The sequence below is a fragment of the Eumetopias jubatus genome, unplaced genomic scaffold, assembly GCF_037043125.1.
Source record: "Eumetopias jubatus isolate StellerSeaLion01/CBP00866 unplaced genomic scaffold, mEumJub1_p1.0 scaffold_1, whole genome shotgun sequence".
In the NCBI taxonomy this organism is placed as follows: Eukaryota; Metazoa; Chordata; class Mammalia; order Carnivora; family Otariidae; genus Eumetopias; species Eumetopias jubatus.
Window position 1 is genome coordinate 214,148,865 of NW_028274807.1, and position 23,649 is coordinate 214,172,513.

General features: G+C 49.8%; 1 protein-coding gene across 1 annotated transcript; it reads right to left on the bottom strand.

Moving 5' to 3' along the window:
• Window positions 1–4,572: 4,572 nt before the first annotated feature.
• On the bottom strand, window positions 4,573–23,367 carry LOC114226108 (long-chain-fatty-acid--CoA ligase ACSBG2-like). The gene is made up of 11 exons (XM_028126017.2): window positions 23,319–23,367; window positions 21,008–21,091; window positions 18,217–18,366; window positions 13,988–14,164; window positions 11,920–12,101; window positions 11,552–11,785; window positions 9,255–9,472; window positions 7,354–7,493; window positions 6,955–7,201; window positions 5,543–5,651; window positions 4,573–4,688 (listed from the first exon to the last, which is right to left on the bottom strand). The coding sequence occupies exons 2-10, from the start codon at window positions 21,074–21,076 to the stop codon at window positions 5,578–5,580; spliced, it is 1,491 nt and encodes a 496-aa protein (XP_027981818.2). The 5' UTR covers window positions 21,077–21,091; window positions 23,319–23,367; the 3' UTR covers window positions 4,573–4,688; window positions 5,543–5,577.
• Window positions 23,368–23,649: the final 282 nt, after the last annotated feature.

Here is a 23,649-nt window from a genome sequence, read left to right on the forward strand (position 1 = left end):
ACGTTGCAATAGAAGCCAGTAGCTCCCTCCTTGCCTCCACACCTACGATGGAGTCAGGTCTCAGAGTACTTCAGGAGGCCACATACAAAGTCATACCTCGGAGATGAAGAATTGCAAACGACTTACAAGATTTGGCTCCTTTAGATTGGGCAGAAAATCCGGGTACTGTCTTTGGGATTGGATTCTGAGGGTGTTGCCCTAGGGAAGGAAAAATGAGTTTATCAGGATGTGCTGAGTGGAGAGTGTAGATTTATTCGACTAGCCAAAGCAGTCGGGAGTCACTTTGGTTGTTGGCGTGGTTGATTAACTGAGGGCCGGACTCAGTGCTGGCCTTGGTGACTATAGCTGAGAGGCCAGAAGAATCCTGGGTGCAACAAAGAAGGAATCTGAAGAGACAGACCCTGTGCATGAGGCAGCGCATACCGGGGTCCTCACTGCATGGGGTTAGTGAACAGGTGGAAGCAATCTAGATGTCCAGTGACGGGAATGGACGAGTGCCGTGCAAAACTCCTACTCTGGAACACTGTGCAGTAGTTAAAGCAAGTGGGGTGGCTATATTCGTCTTTACAGGTAAAGGTGTCTATAGCATATTTTTTAAGTGGGAGAAAAATCAGGTATATGTCTTTTAATATGCCCTTTAAATAATTTATTTTGAAATAATAAATTTGAAGGTCATAGGAGAGTTTCTAAAACAGTACAAAGAGCGCTCTATCCTGTTTATGAAGATCATTTCCTCCATCATCCACTGCCCCCGCCAGATTATCATTAGTCTTTTTCTTTCTTTTTTTAATTAAGATTTATTTATTTGAGAGAGAGAGAGAGAGAGGGAGGGAGCAGCGGGGAGGGGTGCAGAGGGAGAGAGAGAATCTCAAGCAGACTCCAGGCTGAGCGCTGAGCCCGACACAGGGCTCGATCTCACAACCCTGAGATCATGATCTGAGCCGAAACCAGGAGTCGGACACTTAACTAACTGTGCCACCCAGGTGCCCCTCATTAGTATTTTTCGAGAGTAACCTGCCGGCATTTCCCACAAATGTTCCAGTGTGCACCCCCCAAACAAGGACACTGTCTAAGCGTGTAACCCCCCAGATCAGGAGGTCACGATTACTGCATGACCGTCCAGTCTTCACACCCCATTCGTAGTTTCTTAACTAATCCAGTAAGGTCTTCCTTTCTGGTCCAGGATACAACCCCGGATCATGTGCGCTTAGTTGTCAGGTCTCCTCAGACTCCCTTCAATCTGGAATGGGCCTTCACTTGCTGTGTCTTCCCTTCCTGGCCAGTCTTGACGAGCATGGGCCTTACATTCTGCAGAGTGAGCCCCAGCTTGGGTTCACCTGCTGTTTCCTCTTGACCAGACTGGAACCCTGCTTTTGTCCTATAAATGAGCCAACGAGGGTCCGGTGTAGCTGGCCCTGTGTTGTTTACTTCTTCACAACAGTTTGGGACCTGCTAGCTCAAAAGCCCTCTGGTGCCGAACCCCATTTTATTCTTTAACTTGGAAAAAAAAAGATGATTTTCCAGATCTCAAGGGTATATTAAGTTATATTGATCATTATACACTATTGGAAGGGAAAGATGGTAGCAAACTTGGTTTCTTACACATCCAGTTTAAAATATATCTAAAGGAAGCATATTTTTAGCCATTTGGAGCCTGCCTGCTTTGTGTGTCTCTTGAAACTGCACCCAGCATGCGCCATATAGAAAACAAACCCTAGAGCTATAACAGAGCCCAGGACACTGTGCCCTTTGGGGCTCTCTGGCCCACAGACACCTAGACAAATAAGCCCCCTTCCCCCTGGGGCATGAGGGTGGGGCCTTGCCCTCCCCACCTCCTGGGTAGTAGGCTCTGTGCTGTTGCTGCTGGGAAGGCTCACTCTGTGAGGGACTTCCCCTGCATGAGAACCGAAGCGCTGCCCAAGTAAAACTGCCGTCACCTTGTGGTCACGCTCAGGCCCCCAATCCCTGCGACTCACTACAGCTTTCTTGGAAAGAATATGACAGAAACCATGCTGTGTTCCTTTTAGTGCAGTTATCAGGAGGTGACAAAAACCGTGACCACCTGGTCAAGTTGGTGTCTTTCAGGTTCCCCCACCTTAAATTTATCTTTTCCTGCTGTTATAGCCGATCAGAATTTTCTGGGGAGGTATTATGAGATTATACCAATTATCTTCCCGAGCATCAAAGCTCCAGCCAGTGACCTTGGTATCCACTACCGGCTCCCGTATCGTGATTGCCAAACACAGACTTTCTCTTCCCATCATTCCTTCTGTGGTATTTGGGACTTTGTCTTACAATAATGACAACCAGTTACTCAGTGGGCTGGAATCTGTTACTCTCATTATTTGCATTGGTATGCAAATTGCCCCCGGGTGGCCAGTGGAAAGCCTTTCAGGGCTGGTTCCTCTGGCGCTTTGACAGGTACCACCTTTTTTTTTTTTTGAACACTGTTTTACTTTCTGACACAAGCTATTCCAGGCCCCTCTTTCACAGTCCCTGTCTTAGCCCTGGAATCAGACACTTCCCCAAACATGCCTGGTTCCTTTTAGCCGTAGGTGGGATTTAGAAACCAAGATCTGGGCACTCAGCGTGCCCACTGCGGCCAGGCCCTCAGAGCAGACAGAGATAGAAAACGTACGTGTGTATGTATGTCTGTGTATATATATGCCCACGACTGAGTGTGTTTGTACACAGACATAGGTAGATATATTTATTTATAACACACATCCACAGTTCTGTGTCTGTAAATATATTATAAAACCATGAGTCTCTACAGTACCTCCAATCCAAATGGAATACCCCATGGTTCTTTCTAACCTTTTCCTAAATTTCTTCTCTGCCAGTGAGAAACTTAGCTCCCACTTTTTAAAAATCTATTTACTTATTGGCTCAATGTGTCCAGCCTCCCGACCACACTGTTCCTCTCTTCATCCTGCGAGCCCTCGGTTCCCCTCTGTTCCGCAGTCTTGGCCTCTAAGCCTGCCCCCTGCTTCTTCATGCAGCCACCCGCCCTGCCCCGTCCCCACGTTCTCAACCACTGTGCTAACTTGCCCCTGCCTGGAAGAAAAAAATGTCCTTTATATATTTTTATATGCAAAAATGAATTCTCCCCTCCCTACCACATACACACACACACACACACACACATTTTTTTCAATAGTGACATACATATATATTTATAGTCAATTCTTGTCATTTGTGATATTTATGTTTATAAAAATGCTGTGAACACGGAGTTATTGAAAATAAGTGAACCACTGCTCTTAATAAGAGTCAAGTTCTTGGCAGCCTCTGGTCACAATATTTTTATCAACTGATTGCTATCTAACCTTGGTTATGTGTGTTTTCTGTTCAGGGACACCTTATTTAATACACACTGTTGCTTCAGTAGCATTGAACTTAACGGCCAACAGCACTATCATTCGCACCTGAATGAAGTTAATCTAACACCTATATTTTTTTCCCCTGGGCTCATCATGGCCGCCTTGTACTCAGGAACACTAGACAGCATTTCGGCATTAGACTTGGGGGCCCTTCCGACAGTGCCATCACTCAACAAAAAATGCAAAAACATGATGCTAAATAGATCCTCAGAAGGGCGTGCGTTTACAGCATGAGCTGAAGCAAGAAGGCAGGCCAGCACTGTGTTTGGCCTCAGCTGGGATTCAGATTTTTCACCACTCTGTGCGTGTCCACAGACAACCACAGATGTTCCGGGGGCATTGATTTGGGGTTACAAATAAATTTTAGTGAGCAGGAAAACTTGCAAATACAGAATCTGGAAAAAAAATAAAAAGGAGGATAGACTGTATTTACATTTAAAAAAAAACCCTAAAAGCCTACCAGGTAGATGAGGAAGGGCATCAAAAATGACATTAGCCTATGTGCATTGCTTAATGTTTTTTGGGGGGTTTTTTTGCAAGGAGAATGTCTTCATACATTTCCAATCTATTTATAATTTTATATTTTAAAAAGAAAAGGGGGCCTGGACTGCCTCTGGGTATCTAGAGATAACCTTAAAAGAGTGGAAATGTTCTTTCTCCTGTCCTCATAGGCTGTCCTTCTGTGGCCTGGGAAGTGTCCTTTCCACTGATCTTTCAGGAACCAGCACTGTGGATTTGCCGTATCAGTGTTGGTTTGCCTGTGCGTGGACTTTTGGCTGAAAGAGGAATGAACTTCTGTCTTCTTTAAGTTGCTGTTACTATGGGCCTTACGACAACAGCAAAACTCATCTGCACAGATGGGGTTTATCGAGAACCATAGCTGTTAACCAAGACTGATGGGGGCTTTGATGGAAACAGTTTACCTGTAATGAGGGGTTTTGGGCATCGGACGCAGCACACCATTTGCCTTCTCAATGCCCCTTTCTCTGGGAAGGTGTGAGTCTTCAACAGCTGTTGAACAGTTGGGAATTTTTACAGATTCCCACCCCCCTTCAGACACAGAAGGTCGAACTCACATAACTAGTCAGAATTTGAACCTAGAACTGATTTCAGAGCCTGAACTTCTCAACAAAGGACAAAATGTTTGAATCTGGAGCCAAAAATCAGGACATGGGATGCTGAAGTGCTTTATTATCAGAACTTGTTGGGAGGGTTTCCAAGTTGCTTCCAGGAAGACCAGTTGATTTGGGGACCCACTTCTTCAAACTTGTGAAGGCTTTTCTTTCTGATGTCTCAGTCAGTCCTCTGGGGAGAAAAAAAAAATCTAATTGGAACCCACAAGATGAGATCTTTCTTCCAAAACAAGCAGTTCTTTATACACCTCCCCAAAAGCTTCCCTGGGATCATGCCTTGAAGGTTCATAGGAATTCAGAGATCTGTGATGATCCAGTACGACTGGGGTCCTTGTAAAAAGAAGGGGGGGCAATATGGACAAAGGCAGGGCATCTACAAGCCAAGGAGAGAGGCCTCAGAAGAAGCCAACCAGCCAGTACCTTGCGCTTGGACTTGCAGAAAATAAATTCCTGTGGTGGAAGCGCGTGAGTCTGGGGTACCTTTTGGCTGCAGCCCTAGCAAGCCAATGTGGGTGAGTCGGCTGGGGGCGTCAGAAGACAATGATTTGACCACAAAAGGATTACCAGGGGCCTTTGGGACAACTGAAAATTTATTCTACTATCCACCTGTTCTTGCATCTAGCTGGAGTCCCCCCAAACCTATCAGTGACTCTGCCTTAGGGGGCCTCCTCTGGATGAGATCTGGGGAGAGGAGAGGAACAGGGGTGGGTGGGTGGGAATTGTTCAAATCCCCATCCCTTGCCCTCTGTGATGGGCCAACACGCCCCATTCCTTGGGTCCCTGGCAGGTAGCACTTTTCCCCACCAAAGTTTCTGACAAAGGCCTGCTCCAGAGAAGCCACGGTATACCATGTGGGCATTTTTCTGGTAGAGAAAGCATGAGTTGAGACCAGGCCTAGAATCTCTGGCAACCAAACGTGCATTTGTGTGCAGTCTCTGCAGCTCTGCTCACAGACCTGCCTGCCACACAGGGGAGACCACCTCTGTTGGACTCGTTCAAGGCCCGGCCCAGCAAAGCCAATCTCACCATTGGGACAGCCAAGAGCAGCTCCACCAGAGAAGTCAGTGGTAGAATTTTTCAATTTGCTTTTTGTATTTCTGGGTGACAAAATGTCTCCGAATCTTTGTCGCTGGACCTATCGAGAAGGGAGAGACCAGTTCAGATGTGGGGATGAAATAAAAGTCCACGTGTCCCGTGTGTGGGCAACAGGGTCCCGGGACTGGGGCAGCCCGGGGCTGGCTGGGGCTGGCTCTGCCATTGACTTCGTGGGTGCACTGCCTTCACCATCAGTGTGGGGAGGATGGAACCCTCCCTTCGCCCCGGGCTGTGAGGTGAGGACCGTGTGAGCCAGCAGGCAGACAGCATGCCAAACTCTGTGCCTCATATGGACGGTGCACCCCACGAAGGGGGCATGCCACCCCCTGATTTTACAGGTGAGGAAACGGGCTCAGAGAGGGCCAGTTGCTCTGAGCTGACCCAGAACGTGCAGGCAGGGGCAAAACTTGAACTCAGGCCCTGATCCACGCACCAGGCTGCTCACAGGCTCTGGGTCACCGTGGGGTTCAGGCTTCCCCAGCTGTGTCCTGAGCAGCCCCACGAGGACTGCATTTTCAACTTGTGGTTGAAAGAACCAAGGATCGGGGGAACAAGTAGACTTGGAGGGGACAGGATTTGAGCCCAAGTTGTTGGAGGCTGCGTGCTCCCGTCACTCTAACTCTGCGGTCCATGCCATCAGATTACAGCTGAGTGCTGAGAGCAAGCCCCAGAAAGGACATTGAGGGAAAGCAAGACCCCCACCCACCGTGGAGTGAGCCCTCCCCTCATGGGGCAGACAGACAAAGATCAGTTAATACGTAGGGTAATTTCAGACTATGATGTGTTACGGGGGCAAGATGGCGGCAGTATAGGAGGTGGGATGGTGAGCTACAGGGCTGCTCTATTAAGGGCAGTGGTGAGTCACGTTAGCCAGGATGGTCAGAGAAGGCCGCTCGAGGGAGTGGCCGTTAGGGTGAGACGTGGACAATGAGAAGGAGCCAAAGAATTGAGGGGGGAGGGCATTCCAGGCAAAGGGAGCAGCAGGTGCAAAGGCCTGAGGCGGAGCTGTGCCTGGAGAGTTGTGAGAACAGCGCAGAAGCCTGTGGAGTTGGGGCAGAGTAAGTGAAAAGGAGAGGTCAACAGGAGAGAGATCATGCAGAGCCCTAATGAGGAGTTTGGCTTTTATTCCCGGAGCAGGGGGTGTGCTGCCCTGGGGAGAAGGGACGTGTGTGTGTGTGTGTGTGTGTGTGTGTGTGTGGTGGGGGAGCTGTGCACCAATGAGCTGGAAGTGGACCCTCAGACCACCAGACAAGGGCACATCTCCTCAGTTCCCATGTGGCCCTGGACATTAGCAAGGGACCAGCCTCCAAGTGCCAAGGCCACCTGCTCTCCAGGCTGCTCACCCATCTCTCCATTTTGGACAGAAAAGTCCTTCTCCAGGATGACCCACTTATGGATCCTCTGTGCATTGGAAATGGCTTCCTGATTCACAGCATCTATGCCTTGCTGGATGGCCCTATAGACCAGGGGGTCCTTCAGCTCCAAAATCTCAGAGACGGTGGACACATGGCTTCCCAGGTTCCGGCAGAAGTGGATGGCCTCCAAGCTTAACTTGTCCAGTGGCTCTCCGTTCATCTCGTCGACCTCACACTGCCCCCAGACACCCTCGTCACCACACCCAATGACCACACACACTCCCTGGCCACACCTGAGGACCAGGAAGTGGGTCTCAAACCCACAGGGGTGCACCCTCTGGACCCTGGGGCAGAGACCCCCCCAGCAGGACCGCAAACCCTCGTTACCTTCAGCGTCAGCAGGATGCTCAGAAACTTTGCCCTATCTCCCACTAACAGGGCATTACTGATTATGGGAATCTTCTCTTTAACCAAGTTCTCAATGGGAATAGGGGCCACGTTCTCACCGCCGGCCATGACAAGGATTTCTGGAACAAAGCATGGTTCAGTGAGGGTTCAACCGTGACAGTACAAAAGCCTTACCCCCTCAAGGATCAGAGGGGACAGATGCTGACACAGATGACTGCTCACTTAGAAAACCCCAGAAGCAGAGGAGGCTCCCTGCCCATGGCCAGAACTCCCACCATGCCCTTCTCCAAGCCACAGACCCAGCATCACTCTGCTCCCCCTCCCCTGTCTCCTTAAAATTCCCATCAGATATCCAAAGTCCTATGCATTTCACTTGGACAGCACTGTATTAATCCACTGCCTGTTTCTTGGTCCTCTGTACCCTGTTCCAAGCCCTCAAAAATTTTGCTTGGAAGATAGTGCAGTGCTTCTGGCCATGCCCCGTCTCTGTCTCCTGATTTTTCTACCACTTGGCAACACCAGAAGAACCTTTAAGAGAATTGTGTCACTTTTCCCCCCAGCCTCTCAAATTCTCCAAGAGCTCCTTCTCTTACCCCAGATCTGTTCACTTGCTCTTTCATCTAAGGATGCTGGCTGCCTCCTATCCCACCCACCCAAACTCTCTGTCTTATCCCATGATCTTTCAACCATCCCTACTGTAGTAGTTAAGGCAGTGGTAATTATATGATTGCCATGGACACCTGTGGTGGTGTCTGCCAGTGACTCAGGTATCCAGCCCTGCTGTTTGTTAGGGAACTCTTCCCTCTGTCTCAAACGCTCGTGGTTTGGGCAAGGACTGCAAGGATGAGCATGTGACCAGGTCCGACTGGCCAGCACACTCCGTTCTCTGCAGAGATTCATCTTGAGATGGGATCCGGTGAGAGCCAGACCTAAAACTTTGGCTGTGCCTTGGTGGTTAGGGGACTAGACTGTTGGCAGCCATCTTGTCACCAAATGGGAAAAGCCTCTCCAAGAACGGCCCCAACACCAAGGACAGCTCAGTAAGGGAAGGATAAAGCAATTCCTTTGCTGTTAATTGGGCACCTGGGTCCAGCCGAGCCTGAAGTGAGACCTCTTGGACTTCTCCATTTTTGAGCCAATAGTTTCTCTTTTTCGCTCACACCTATTTCAGAAGGCTTTTCTGTCGCTTATCACGGAAAGGATACTAACCTAGCCCACTTACTGGAAAAGTTACTGCCTATGTCGGGCTCACTGCCAAATGCTCTGTCTACATCAGAGGTCAGGAAACTGCAGCCTCTGAATCAAATCCAACCTTCCATGGGTTTGTATGGCCATGAGCTAGAAATGGTTTTTATTTTTACATGGTTGGAAGGAAATCCCAAGCATAATAGTATTTGGGACACGTGAGAATTATATGAATGACATCAGTGTGGGCACATGGCCACGTCCATTTGTCTATTAGGTGTCCGTGGCTGCCTCTGTGCCACCCTGGCTGGGCTGAGCAGCCGTGATCCTGCAGATCCCAAAAATATTTACTCTCAGGCCCTCTGCAGGAAGAGTCGGCTTATCCCTGTTCTATAGCATCTCAGTGAATCCTCACTTGTTATAATCCTGTAGATTATTATGCTCCCCGAGCTACAGGGGAGGAGACAGGTTTCAGGACTCACGTGGGTATCTTCCCTAGGGCCCTTCTGACGGGGGGCCAAATGCCAGGCACAGGGGAAGAGCTGGATTCTGTGGAGGGCGGTGTCTCTGTGAATCTGTGTGGGGGCCCCCCGTGGAAGGTGGGGGGCCGGGAGCCTCCGTGCTGGTGCACTAGGCCCTTCAGCGTTCAGGGTGGGCCTGCCCACAGGAAGCTCCTGAAGAGCCAGCCCCAGTACCTTTGATGCGGCCTGTGATATAGAGGAAACCCTGGTTGTCCATGTGGCCCAGGTCCCCGGTGTGTAGCCAGCCTTCCTCATCGATGACCTCCGTGGTCTCGTCTTCCATTTCCAGATAGCCCATGAAGACGTGCCGACCCCAGATGCAGATCTCCCCAATGCCTTCTTTGCTCTGCTGGTACAGCATGTTCTTACACCCAGCCATGATTTTGCCACAGCTGCCAGGGAGTGGGAGGGGGAAACCAGGGCTCAGGGAGACAAGATCACCCACCCAGGTCAGCCTGGGTCCGCAGCCCGGGCTCCCCCTTGGGATCTGCTGCTCTCACCCTCTCCAGGACCCAGTGGGCATGAGGAGGTGTACAGATAGTTCCAAGAAAAATAAATACAAATGCGTTTGAAATGTATGCAAAGAGTTTTTTTCAACTTCATTCTTGACAAAAGGAACGTATATGAAAGTTGTGTTGAGGTACCCTTTTTTTTTTTACCAACTGGTTTGGCACCGTGGATGATGTGCATGCAGTGTTAGTTTCGGCATTGTTTGTGGTGACCCATGATGGAGAATAAGCCATAAGTATCCACCAGTAAGAGGACCAGTTAAGTAAATGATGGTGCGTGCACCGAGGGGGACACACTGCAGCTGTTAAGATGGGGCAGGTGCTTCCTATAGGGAACATTCTCTACAAGATAGGAATCTCTCACCAGCCAAATCCTTTTGATTCCTGAGCTCGGATGATGTGAATCAAGACTGGTTGGAAGTTCGTATTACAAACCCGGATAATGAAGGACACGGGGTTATCTGACCTCATTTGGTTCCTGAGCTCCAGATAGCAAGTAATAGTTCAGGAAGGATGAGTTTTGTGTTCATTTTAACATGGAAAATGCTTTTGTTGAAAAGCACATATGTCCATGCACTGCTTATGCCAGCTTAGCTCAAGAGCGATGGTGTGGTGGTTTGGCCACTGGGAGGGTGTTAGGGGTTGAGTTGTGCCCCTCCCTCCCATCATATGTGGTACTGCGAACCCCCAGCACCTCAGAATATGACCAGAGCTGGAAACAGGATCATTGCAGATGTAATGAGTTAAATTAAGATGAGGTCATACTGGAGTAGGGTGGCCCCAAATCCAGTCTGCCTGGTGTCCTTACAAAAAGGGGAAGTTTTTATTTCAGACACGCACACGGGGAGAACCACATGAAGATGAAGGCGGAGATACGTCTACAAGGCCAGGAACACCAGAGATGGCCAGCGACGGCCACACGCCAGGGGAGAGCCCGGGACAGATTCTCCCTCACCCTCTCGATGAACCAGCCTGCCCACACCTTGATCTTGGACCTCTGTTCTCCAGAATTGTAAGAAAAATTTGTTGTTGTTTAAGTTTTGGGGAACTTTGTTAAGGTGGCCTTAGCAGGCTCCCTGGAGATGTGGGGTGGGAGGGAGGGCGCTTTTCACTGTGTCATTTTATGCCTTCTGAGTTTTTGGACATGGACATGTATTCCTCATTGAAAAACACTATTTAAAGATGGAGGCTGGAGCTTGTACCTTTCCTCCAGGGTTGGAGCAAGGTCACTTCTCTTTAGGAAGGGACCACTCTTTGGTTTTGGAAAAACTTCAGTGGGCATTTGGGTTATGCAAAAAAATAGACCTCAGATGGGATGATGGAGTGGGGACCAGGGGACGCTGAGGTGTAAATCTCCCCCACAAGGCAAAGTAAGAGGCAGGAGATGGTTCTGCCATATTGGGAAGACTGAACTTAGTTCAAAGGCAGTTAGAACCTGACCAAGCCTGAGAGGAGAGCTGGACTTGGAATGTGCCAGCAGGGAGGGGGTTGGGGAGAGACAGTGGCAGGCCCTGTGGCTGTCAGACCCAGAGAGTGGAGCTCGTCTTTGGTATTCTTCCTGCTTCTGTGTCCCTGGGCTCACTGCTTGCAGCCTGGAGCCAGCTGAGTTTGGGAGAAAGCTAGAAAGGGCCCGTGAACGTGTTTGAGATGGAGCATGGTGGAGATGAAGGGTCTCAGGTGAACCTGGGGTAGGTGAGCCTTGGGGGGCCTTCTGGAGGCAAAACTCACAGGTGACAATTGGGGAGACCCTGGAACATTCTAAGAGCCCTTGTCCATGGGCTCTTGGACAAATGGGGACTTCCCTCATTGTGAAGATTTAGGGCTTGGAGGCTGGAGAACAGGGGTCATTTTGGAGACTCAGGTCAGGGTTCACCTTAGCCCCGTGGCTCGCCCACCCTCCCACCTCTAACCCCAGTACCCCATGCTGCTGGAGGGCTGGGGGTCTTTCCAGGAGGCTGGTACCTGTGAATCTTGTAGTTATTCTGGCTGGGTGTGGTGTGGGGTCCTGTGCTTTCAGTCATACCATATATCTCGCTTATCAGCAAGTCCAGGCTTAGGAAGAACTCAGATGTCTCCTGGTCGAGAGGCGCAGCCCCGCTGATAGAAAAGTGGCAGTAATCAAGGCCAAGGTCACTCCTGACTTTGCTGAACACGAGGGACTTCGCCATGCGGTAGCTCATGGGAGTGTCATGTATCCTGTGAAAAAGAATGCCAAGGGCAGCTCAGCAACCATGGAGCCGAACGGGGGTTGGTGGGCACCAGCTGGAGAATGCTGGGCCCCCTGCCCCATGGCCCTCTCCCTGCCTGGCCCCACTGGACCCTCCACGTACCCCAACATCCTTTTTGTATGGACCTTTAAGCCAATAACTCTTCCCCATGAAAACACCTTCTTCCTCAAGCTTGAGAATTTGATACCATTTTCTTTGATCATCTCCTGCATCTTCTCCCAAATTCGGGGCACCCCCAAGAAGGCGGTAGGCTTTACTTCCTGCAGGGTGTTGATCAGGGTACCCTGCAAGGGACCGAGCTGGGTTAGTCACACCTGCATCCTGCCTGGAACCCAGATGTCCATCTCTCCCCAGCCTGCCAGCTTAGCCCCGGAGAAGCTTCTCTTGGCTGACTGGACCAGGGCGAGCCCCCCACCCAAGGGAGCCAACCCACTGGCGGGCTGGTGGCCAATCAGATTTCACTCTCTGGGTGAAATCTAGGGAATTGGTGGAGAACACCCGCCTGGTAACAAAGCCCGACCCAAGGACGCAGAGCACTATTGCACAACTGTTAAAAATGATGTAAGATTTGTTCCCAGACAGATCTGTACGTTCAGTGCAATCCCTTTCAAAATCCAGGCCGACTTTTCCACATATTGACAAGCCCATCTCAACATTTATATGGAAATGCGGAGGACCTAGAATGACCAAAGCAGTTTTGGAAGAGAAGAACAAAGTGGGAACAATTACTATCCGATTTTGAAATTTATTCTAAAATAGGGTGATTGGCCATCCTGGTTTGCTCAGAACCCAGGGAGGTCCTAGAAGGCGGGATTTTCAGTCATAAAACTGGGAATGTCTCAGGCAAACCAAGGCAAGGGGGGCATCGTGCCAGAAAGCCGGAGAAGTCCCGCCGGTGCGGTTTGGGTGTAAGGCTGGACATACGGTTCAACGGGACAGAATAGAAAACCCAAACGTGAGTCTCTAATTTATGAGCAATTCACAGTCAGTGAGAGCGCCCATGAAACTCAGCGGAGGGAAGGCTAGTCCTATCCTGAAAAATAAAAGCAAGAACTCCGTTTAGTGTCTTCTCATTACACGCAAAAGTGAACCAGGATGGAGCCCAGACCCAAGCGTGACAGCTAAAACCAGAGGCTCTATGGGGCGCGCGACAGAGACCTCTGTGGCCCCGGGGGCGGACAAGGGTCTCTTGCATATGGCACCACACTCATGAAAGAAAAGAGAAAAGACTTCATTGGAGTTAAAAATGAAAAGACACGCCACCGGCAGAAGGTGTTGGCAAACCGATATTTGGTCAAGAGCAACGATAAGAAGAGATGCAGCCACGTTTTGAAATGAACAAAAGATTGGCACAAACACTTTTCTCCCAAAGAAGGTCAACCAAGCCCATGAGGAGGCGCTCGCCACCGTCTGTCATGAGGGGTTGTGCCTCCCACCCGCTTTGAGAAGCGGTAGTGTGGGCAGCAGCCCCGTGTCAGCGAGGATGGGGAGGAGCCAGGCCTCTTATGTGCTCCGGAGGGGGAGGGGGCAGGAAATGGGGCAGCCACTTTGGAAACAGTCGGGCAGTTTCTTAAAACATTAAGATACCTTTATCACCCGCTGCGTGTTGGGTTGGTCGTTTGGAAACTGTTGGTGGTTTTCGGAGATAATAAGGGTATGGGGGGGTGGGAACTTCTCGGTCCCGAAGGTGCATGGGTGCACATTACGCAATCAGCCAGAGAAGAACGTATTTATCGAGTGGCTACAACATCCCAGACACTGAGCACTGGGGCGGAGTGTCGGGGGGGGGGGTGGCGGGGAGAGGGGCCAAGGAGATACTGAAGCAGAAAACAAAATGACAAGGAGGAGATGTGGTTAAGGGCCTTGAGATGGGTTTGGTTTTTGGAGCTTTTTGGGTGCTGGGAATACTGACTTTAAAAAAAAACAAAAAACAAAACCCCCCCCACACATTCTGCTTTCAATACCAGTCACATCTTAGTTTTGGGTTGTTCAGTGCACAATCCATACAACCATATGTGGATGCCCTGACTTGGGTAAAGATAAAAACTAAAAGAATGTGGTCAACTGTTTTCATTGCTCCTAAGTGGAGCATAAGATGAGAGAGAAGGAACCCCTGGATCAAGGGGCTTAACAGAACTATCCACTGACCCCAGGCTGCCCTCAGCCTTACTTTGAGAGCGTCTGATTGAGCAAAGTAGGTGAAAGCTCCGATCTTCATGGGTATCCAGATATCCATCATTTGAGCTGTAATGTGGCTGAGGGGAAGGTAGCTGACCACCACCTCCTGCTTTTCTGAGGCGCAAGACAGGCCACTGTTCCTTGCCACTGTGCTCGCTGTCCACGTGACCTAGAACACAAGTCAGGCTTACGATCCAGGGGGCCCCTCCCCGTCCCATCCTCCCTGGAGGGCCATTTAAATGCAATTACTTAACAAACACTTACAACACACCTACTGTGTGCTGGGCCCTGCTCTCACGATTTCCAAACATGAAGTCATCACATGCTGGGTGGGTAACTACAATCCTTTATACTTTAGGGTTGGAGAAACAAAAGCCCAGAGTGGTTAACGAACTTGCCTGAGGCTAGGAGGAACTGTAAAAGGTAGTGGGCAGCTTTGGGGGTTGAACTGACCCCCTTGGATCCAACAACAGAGCCTAGAATCGGAATGTCTATATGGATAGTCAGAAATCTAACGGATTCAGTAAGTGGCCCAGGATCCAATCCTGGCTCCACTGTTTGCTAGCTCAGTGACCGTGGGCTCTTTGCTCACCTGTAAAATGGGCACAGGGGCTTCTCTGTCCAACAAACCAAAAGGCCACCTATAATCCCATCACACAAACACCCAACAATTAGCATATGCATGTTTTTCCTTCTCCAGCGCATGCCTCGATGTGTCGTTTTAGCAGCGGTATAATTTTGCAGTCTGTATTTCTCACTGGTGTCGTCCATCATCGGGCAAACAGTTACCTCATTAACCCAGCCACACAGGCCTCCACACCGTTCCTCCCACACATGAGGCATGGTCCTGCCTCAGGGCCTTTGCACAGGCTGTTGCCTCTGCTTGGAATGCTCTTCCTCCAGCTTGCCCCGCAACTGAGTCTTTCTCGAACGTAACATTTCCGCTTGAATGCCACGCCACCTCCAAGAGGCCGTGACACACCTTGCAAACTGAAGTTGCCGTCGTCTAAGTCTCTAGGTGCCGTCGCCGCAACCCGCATGGTTTTATTTGCTCGCTCCCTGTCTTCCCGAGGGCCCTGATTGGGCCTGTTTGGTTCAGTGCTGTGTCCCCAGCACAAAGTAGGGACTCGGACACGTTTTTGTTGACTGAGCGAGGAGACAGAACGGCTATGTAAGTAGGGTAGAGTCTGCAAAGCGCTGGCCCAGAGCGAGCCCTCAGGACCAGTCACACTTCTCCCCCTGGGCCTCAGGAGGGAGGGATTTTACTTCTCTCCCCTTAGCCCTGTCATTGACAGCCAATGCTCCGAGGCACCCAGCACCGGTTTGTTGAGGGAAGGGGCTTGGCGTGTGTAGACTGTGATGCATCCAGGGGTGTTGCCACTCCCGGGTTTGGGTCCTGGCTCAGGGACGTGGAGCACGTCATTTCCCCTCTCTGAGCCTCAGTTTCCCTGTCTGTGACTGGGGTTAATGATACCTTACCTCCTGGCGAGGGGTTTAGCGAGGGTAAACGGGTGCCTAGCTCAGCGCGGCGCTAAGTGCCCTGGGAACGGGAGTAACTTTGAACTGTTGATGTGCATGGAGCGTCTTGGGCTGGCTTTGACTTCCTGTCTAAAGAAGATGGTGCCTAACAAATGCGAACAGCCAGCCCTGCATGGCTCGCTGTGCGCCGGGCGTTCCTGCTTATGCTGCGGGGTCCCTGCGGCACCGCCCCCAGAGCTGGAGTCCTCTGTCCTTTCCCTTCATGGGGCTACTTTGACCCAGAGAACGGAGCAGGAGTGACCCTGGGTAGCTTCGGACATCGAGCCTCCACCTTTGTCTCAGGGGTGCTTGCTCTGGGCGGGGCAGGGGGGCAGCCACCACATGAAGTTCCACAGCCTTGGAGCCCCCGCCCTGTGGGGGACCCCGGGCCACATGAGACAAGTGAGTGCCGCCCTTCCACTGGCCCAGCCCCGGCACCAGCTGGGACGAGAGGAACTCCCTGCTGAGGCCAGCGCCTCTGCCTCAGCCCCAGACCCAGAAGTCACTCGCCCCTGGGGTTTAAGTCTGTGAGTTGTAGGACAGCTTGTTACGCAGCATCCGTTAACTGACACAGGATGTGGGATCATTCACTCTGTGAGGCAGCTCTGAGAGGGCAGAAGCCTTTCTCGTCTCCATCTTACAGATGGGGAAACGGAGGCCCAGAGAAGATGAGGAACGTGTCCCAGGTCACACGGCTGGCAGGTGGGAGAGCCGGGATTCGGAGCCAGGCAGCCTCGTTCCAGGGCCTGTGCCCGTCACCCTGACGGCAGGAGACTCTCTTACCGCACACGAAGTCGCTACGAGGAGAGACGCCGGCCAGGGCAGGCTGAGGGTCTGATGAGATTCCTTTCATACGTTTACTCGCTCAGCCGGTAGAAGCGGATTGCATCCTCCTGCACACCAGGCGCTGAAGACACGGCTGTGACGGGAGCGACAGGCCCTGTCCTTGAGGAGCTGACGTGTACGAGAAACAAGTGACTCTATAATATGTCACGGTGAGAAAAGCAGCAGCCAGAGCGGGGTTAGAAGCGAATGGAGTGGTTTGTTTTTGTTTGCCCTTTTAAACATGGGAGTCCAGGAGGGCTTCATGGAGGAGGTAACATGTGAGCAGGGATCTGAAGGAGGAGAAGCAACAAGCCGGGCGGCTCTCTGGCAAAGGGAACGTGCAGAGGGAACAGCCAGTGCAAAGGCTAGTGTGTCTAGTAACTATTAATCCAGGCTGGGAGGAGAGTCCTCGTTGAAAAGCCAGCGATCTTTCTGAAGGAAAACCATTGTTGCCAGTCGGGTGCATGTCCTGCTGGACACTTCCCTGCTCTTAAAATGTACCCATGTGCACATTGCTTGCTGCCGCTTCTTGGTTTTTAGCGAAAAGCACATTTTGCTCTGTGTATACTCCTCTGCAACTGGCTTTAAGATGTTCGCATTGCATCGCCAGAGAGTTTGACACATTAGCTGCGCAGAGCTACGGCGTCTTTAAAAATGTGTACTGTGAGGGGTGCCCAGGAGGCTCAGCCAGTTACACGTCTGACTCTCAGTTTTGGCTCAGGTCATGATCTCATGGGTCGTGGGATCGAGCCCCGCCTCGGGCTCCACGCTCAGCGGGGAGTCTGCTTGAGATTCACTCACCCTCTGCGCCTCCCCCCACTCTCTCAAATGAATCAGTACATCTTTTAAGAAAGAATGTGTGCCGTGAAGCCAGCCTGCCTGCGTGGGTTCAGTCTCCAGCACGTTGCTCTCTCTGTGATCTGGGCCAAGTTATAGAACCTCTCTGGAATCCAGTTTTTCCACCTGTAAAAGGAGCCTGGTAGAATTGGGAAGCTTGCCGTGAGGATTTACTAAGTGTAAAGCTCTCGGAACAGTGCCTGGCATGTATTGAGCTGTGACTGTCTCTCCTGCTCCTTCTCTCTCTCTTTTTTTAACAGCTTTATTGAGGTATAACTGACATACAGAGTTTGACACCCCCTGACATCTGTCTCCACCAGTGAAACCATCACCAGCCTCCAGATAGTGAACATGGTGTCATCCCTCTGTCATGCCTCCCTTTGCCACCCTCCCGCCACCCAGGCAGGTCTGTGTCTGCTTTCTGTCCCTACGGATAAGTTTGCATTTTTTAGGGTTTTATAGAAATGAGATCTTTTAGGATCTGTTCCCCTTATTTTTCTATAACAGTGGTCTAAAGTACTATCACCTGTGGACTCCGTCCAAACATATATCTGTCTTTCCCAGACATGCAGCCCTTCTTGAGTAACCAAAACGTCAACTTCTGCTTTACTTCCAAAACACAGCATGTATATTCTGCTCTTTCACCTGCTTGTTTTATTATTGAACACTGTTCTGTGCTCTCTACAAATATATCAACTCTTCATTTTCAAAACAGCCCAGGGGCGGGGACTGTCCCATTTTACAGATGTGCAAATGGAGGCTTGGAGAGGTTAGGTGGCTGGCCCAAGATCACAAGGCAGGATTTGAACACAGGTCTGCTCTCAAGTCCCTAATCTCCGCCCCTGCACTGTGCTGCCCTCTTGGAAGTTTTTGCATGACTCTCCGTGCTTTGCTGGCTAGGGAGCCATGGTGTGCCAGACCCCTGAACGCCACCCTGCCTGCTATGGGGCAAGAACAGAAAGAGCTGGAGGGCCACTGGCCCATGTGCAGGGACTCTGGGTGCTGCGAGGTTCATCACCATGGGCAGAGACAGCCACTTACATTGTCATGGCTAAGCATCACTCCCTTGGGATTGCCTAAGGTCCCAGAAGTGTAGATGATCATAGTGCACTGATTAGCCCTCTGGCTTTCCATGATCTCGTCCAGCTGGGAATCGGGGATGCTGTTGCCGAGTTCCATGAAATCCTTCCACTGTGGAAAGAAGACAGGCAGAGGATGGGGATTCAGGAAGTGAGGGTGAGCCTCAACACGCCAGGAGTCCCCTTCCCTGGTCAGGTTTTGCGCCATCAGCTTCTCTAAAGCATGATTGCCAGCAAGAGGGAAGGCTTAGGGTCACCAGTCCTGGTACCTCTTACAAAAGCCCTAAGATGTTTGCTTCTCCTCCTTCACTTCCTGGCAGGCTACTGGGTCTGGATATGTGACCTCAGCTGGTCCAATCACAGTGAAGTTCAGGGCTTTTGCTAGAAGTGCTGGGACTGGAATGAGTCATCTGGACATGAATGAGTCAAGATGTAGGCCCAGGAGTTGCCTGAGGTCACACAGCAAGTAAACAGGAACGAGTAGTCTAAACCAATATGGTCACACTCCAGAGCTTGTGCTCTTACTGACCTTCCAATATGACGCCTCAAGCGGAACTGATGGGTTGTATGAACTGAGAATCACACAGGACCTGCAAAAATTCTACCACTGAGCCCCCAGCAAGTCTCTGGATGAGGGCAATGTCCTGAATTCAAGATGGAGGGCACGCAGCGTCCTCCAGAAGCGGAACCAGGGTGATGCTGGCCCTGTGACATCAGGTCATGTCCGAGAGCATTTCTGGTTGGTTCAGCAGGAAGGGTGTTGCTGGCATCTAGTGGGTGGAGGCCAGGGGCGCCGCTTGGCATCCTGCAATGCACGCGACAACCCCACAACAAAGAATTATCCACCCCAAATGTCCATAGCAATGAGGTTGAGAAATCCTACTGTAAGTAGTGTTGCTAACAAAGGATTTCTTTTGAGGTATCCAAAAGACTTCGAAAAAGTCTATGATTCTGATCAGTTTTCTTCCTTAATTATTCATCATCCTGGTCTTAATATTTGAGTGTTTTCTGGCAGGTACGAAAGCTGGCAAGGGTTTTGGTCAGCCAGAAAGGATCATGGGCACCTTTTGTCCCACCTGCATGGAGGGCAAACCAAATAAACTCTGTGACATTGTGGGACTTCCGATTTGAGTCATGGGTTTGAGGGTCTCATCTCATGGACATTAACAGGAGCTTGTTCTTGTCCCTCACAAGCCTCTTTCCCTAGCGTCTGTGAGTTAACCCAGTGTATCCTCACACACAGAACCCCTACTCTGGCTAAAGTGCATCTCTGTTGCTTGTACCGAAACATTTCCTGACTAAAACACCCTGAGGCAGGGGCGCCTGGGTGGCTCAGTCGGTGAAGCATCTGCCTTCGGCTCAGGTCATGATCCCAGGGTCCTGGGATCGAGCCCTGCATCGGGCTCCCTGCTCAGTGGGAGTATGTGCTTCTCTTGTGTGCGCTCTCTCTCTCAAGTAAATAGATAAAAGATCTTTAAAAAATAAAAAATATAGGGCGCCTGGGTGGCTCAGTTGGTTAAGCGACTGCCTTCGGCTCAGGTCATGATCCCGGAGTCCTGGGATCGAGTCCCACATCGGGCTCCCGGCTCAGCGGGGAGCCTGCTTCTCCCTCTGACCCTCTCCCCTCTCATGCTGTTTCCCTCTCTCTCTCTCTCTCTCTCTCTCTCTCAAATAAATAAATAAAATTTTTAAAAAAGTAAAAAATAGAACACCCTGAGGCAGAGTGCCTTTTCAAAACATGATTGTGACAGCATTTATGGTGTCACACACTCTTCAGTGGCTTTGCTCATCCCTCAGTAAGAGGTGGTCCAGGTCCCCACCCCCGGCCCCCCATTCCCCAGCAGAGCTTTCGGTTGGCCTTGATGGGCACAGTATGTCGGAAGCGATGGTGTGTGATTTCCAAGAGTAGCTTGTTAAAGGCAAGACACCTTCCACCTGGCCTTCTCTCTCTCTCTCTCTCTCTCTCTCTCTCGATGTTCTCTGTAGAGATCTGAGCCAGGAGTAAGTCCAGAGAGCTCGAGGTCACCATGCTGGAGAGGCCACAAAGAGGGAGGGACAGGAGGAGCCCCAGCCCCAGGGTCCAGACCAGAGTGAGGACTAGGGACTTAGCTTCCAATGCAAAATTCAAGGAAATGCTAACAACAAAATGAAGCAGAAGGACAACAAACCTTTGGCAATCAAGAGAAAAAATATTTTAATGCAATATATTTTGTCACTAACCACACCAAAAAAAAAAAAAATCTATGATGAAAGAAATATAAAAAAAAAGTTTTTTTTGAAATATCAAAAATTTAAATAAAGACAAGCTCTACCAGGGCAGCTGGTCCGAGCCATGGCAGAAATGCTCAGCCCCGTATTCATATTTGTTCATATTAAACAATGGTTCATGGTTTTAGTGACACTGTTATTGATGACATGGCACATATTAAAGCCAAAGGAAAATTATAACAAATTCTGGTTTGGATATCAAGTAAATATTTAAACCTAATGCTGTGGGTTTTCACACACCTAATTTTCAGTGATGTAGTATTTTTTCAGTTGCTTTAATGTTCTAAAAAAAAAATGATTATTGCTGTCTTAAGCCACCAATTTTGGGGGAGATTTGTTTCACAGCAATAAATAACCAGAACAGATATCTTCCCATAAATCAGACCCTTCACGCCAGGAAGAAAAAGGAAGGCCCTTAAGGCCCCGTCTGCCTGCCTTGTGGGGCCTGCCTTCCCCTTGACTCAGAGGACCCCTCCCACACTTACAGAGTACAGGTTATTATTGCTCTCCTTCATTGGCAGCTTGTACTGGATGATCACCTTTAGGGTCTCCATCTTGCCCTGCGGAATCTGAAAGAAAGTTCCACATGGGTCTCATGGCCCTGGAAGAGACTGAGGGTGGATGCCCTTCCTAAGCAATCTCCCACAGTTACCCAGCCTCTTTTCTTTCCCCTGCCCAGCCCGTAGAACACTGCTCTTTGTCCTGACAGGACACAACCTGATTTTAGGATGGGGTTCTTTGTGCTTCATATCAGTAGCCTCCAACACTTCAAGACCCGTGAAGACAACAGCCTCCTGAGTCTTGCTACCCTCACAGAGTAGTGGTTGTTGGTCCGTGAGCCCGCCCCCTGCACTGTGCTCCCAGGATCCAGCTAATCTCCTAGCTAGAGTTAGGCAACAAAAGTCCTCTGTAAAGGTGACTGGAACCTGGACAAGTGCAGGACTTTCTACCTATACTGAGGGCTCTAAGGTTCAGTTGACCACACCTGCGGGATTCTTGTACCCTGTTGATGCAAAGGAAGGGGTGTGCCCCTACAACATGTCTAGCCAGTCCAATGACAAAGTCACTTCCAACATCCGGTATGGTAATTATAATTATAACCAAGTCTCCAGCATGGATTGAGAGAAGAAGACAGAAGCTCTGGTAATATTTGGACAGGAGGTTTCTAGAGACAGAGGGAACCAACATCCAGAAAGCTTGGAGCAGACAATGGCCAGGGATGTTTGAGGAATATATAAAGTCTCAGATGGCTAGGATGCGGATGGGAGGAGAGGATTAGGGATGCAGGCAGGAAAGGATGGTGAGGGCCAGGTCCGCCACACCTCGGAGGCAGTGGCGAGGAGTCTGGAGGCAGGGAATCACTGAAGAGTGGAGGGCTGTAAGCCATGGGTATTGCCTAGAATAAAAGATTTCCAAGCGGAACTAAATATCCAGTTTGGGAGGAGTGTGTCAGAAGCCTGGCTTTGAATCTTGCATACAAAGTGTATGCGGTATTTTCCAATGGTGGAAAAACCCAAACTGTAAGCCAGTATTTGGCAAAAAGGACCCAGTCTTCACCCACCACCCATCCCACAGTTTGTTCTGCTATGAACAGAACAAGTAGGGAATGACATGAGTATGGGGGACCGCAGAGGCTTCGCTTAAGAAAGCAATTTCAGAAAGCTCAAAGCTGGAGGGAGAAGTCTCTTCTTCCTGAACCAGGACAGGAATTAGGTGTCTAAGGAGGCTTGGTGGCAGAGTGTTCTATTTCATTGAGTCTATCTGGATTTCACGAGTCTGGAAAGTCTACCCTAACTTCAGAGATGTTAAAATGTGGGAAAACATGACCAACGATGATCGGAGGATGCCACTGACAGCAAGACACATCTCAACTCCAGAGACATTAAAAAGTAGAGAAGTGTGTAACTCAGAAATACGATATTGATGCAATAGCCACAGGGCCCTTGGGCCGAGTGGTGAATCTGGCCACCTAGGCTCACCCTCCTGAGGACTCCTCTCCCCATGGGATCCTCCTGCCAAAAGCTGGGTCAGGAAATTGCAGCTCATTCAAACACTAGTAACTGAAAAACTTTCTACAATATCCATACGAAGATACTACAAGAAAAAAAAAAAAAGGGAGTAAGAGGGGAGCCAAATTTTGTGCATAAAGAAAAGTCACCACAAAGCAAAGGAAAATTGCCACCCAACATTCCAACATAAGATTTAAAACATAACAAAGTAAACACAGCTGGAAAGGAAGAACACAAAGCAAACGTACAAGCACTGAGGGAAGAGAGCCATACCAGAAAAAGGTGAAATAGGAAGTGGTAGAACTTAGGAAGGAAATAGAAGAGAAAGCCAGAAGCATTTCAGAAATGATGACAGTTACTTAAAAAATGACAATTACAAGGGGGTGTAAGCCTCAAAATAATTACATTTCTAAAAGAAAATAAACAGTGGGCTGTATATAAAATAGTACAAAAACCCATTTTAAAAACAGAAGCTTACATGCTGGGCAGGGAGCCTACTTAAAAAAAGTTTTTTAAATAAAAAATAAATAAAGAGCATTTACAAAAAAAATAGAAGCTTAGGAGGAAATGAACTTAATACAAATTGGAAATTAGAGCCCTGCCACTCCACCCTGCTCCCCCTAGTTATACCAAAGTAGCCATGGAGGACACTTGCTGAACCCGAGAATGGGGCCAGCCCCACCACCCCACCTATCATTAGCATCCACCTGGCAGCAACGGGACCGTTTGTCAGAGCTCTGCAAACCCTCTGGGGGACTGGTGGGCAGTGTTTGGGTTTGGGCTTTACCGAAAGGATTTTCTTCAACTGTAGGTCATCCTCAACCAGCAGGATGTTCACTTTGGCATGAGTAATGACGTGCTGACAAGCCTCCGCAGAGTTGGTAGCATAAATACCAACGCAAAGACCCCTGGGAAAAGAAAACACACGTGCACGTGCATGTGCTCACACATTCACATCTTTAAGGTGGGAATGTCCTGGAAGGTGGGGGGAGGGGAAAGCGCTACAGGACAGGTTCTGAGTTTGCAGCCTTGGTACCAGCTTCCCTCCCTCCACAACTTAACCATGATGAAATGAAGCAACAAAATAAGGGTGATGCAAGCAGCAAGTCCTATGATGT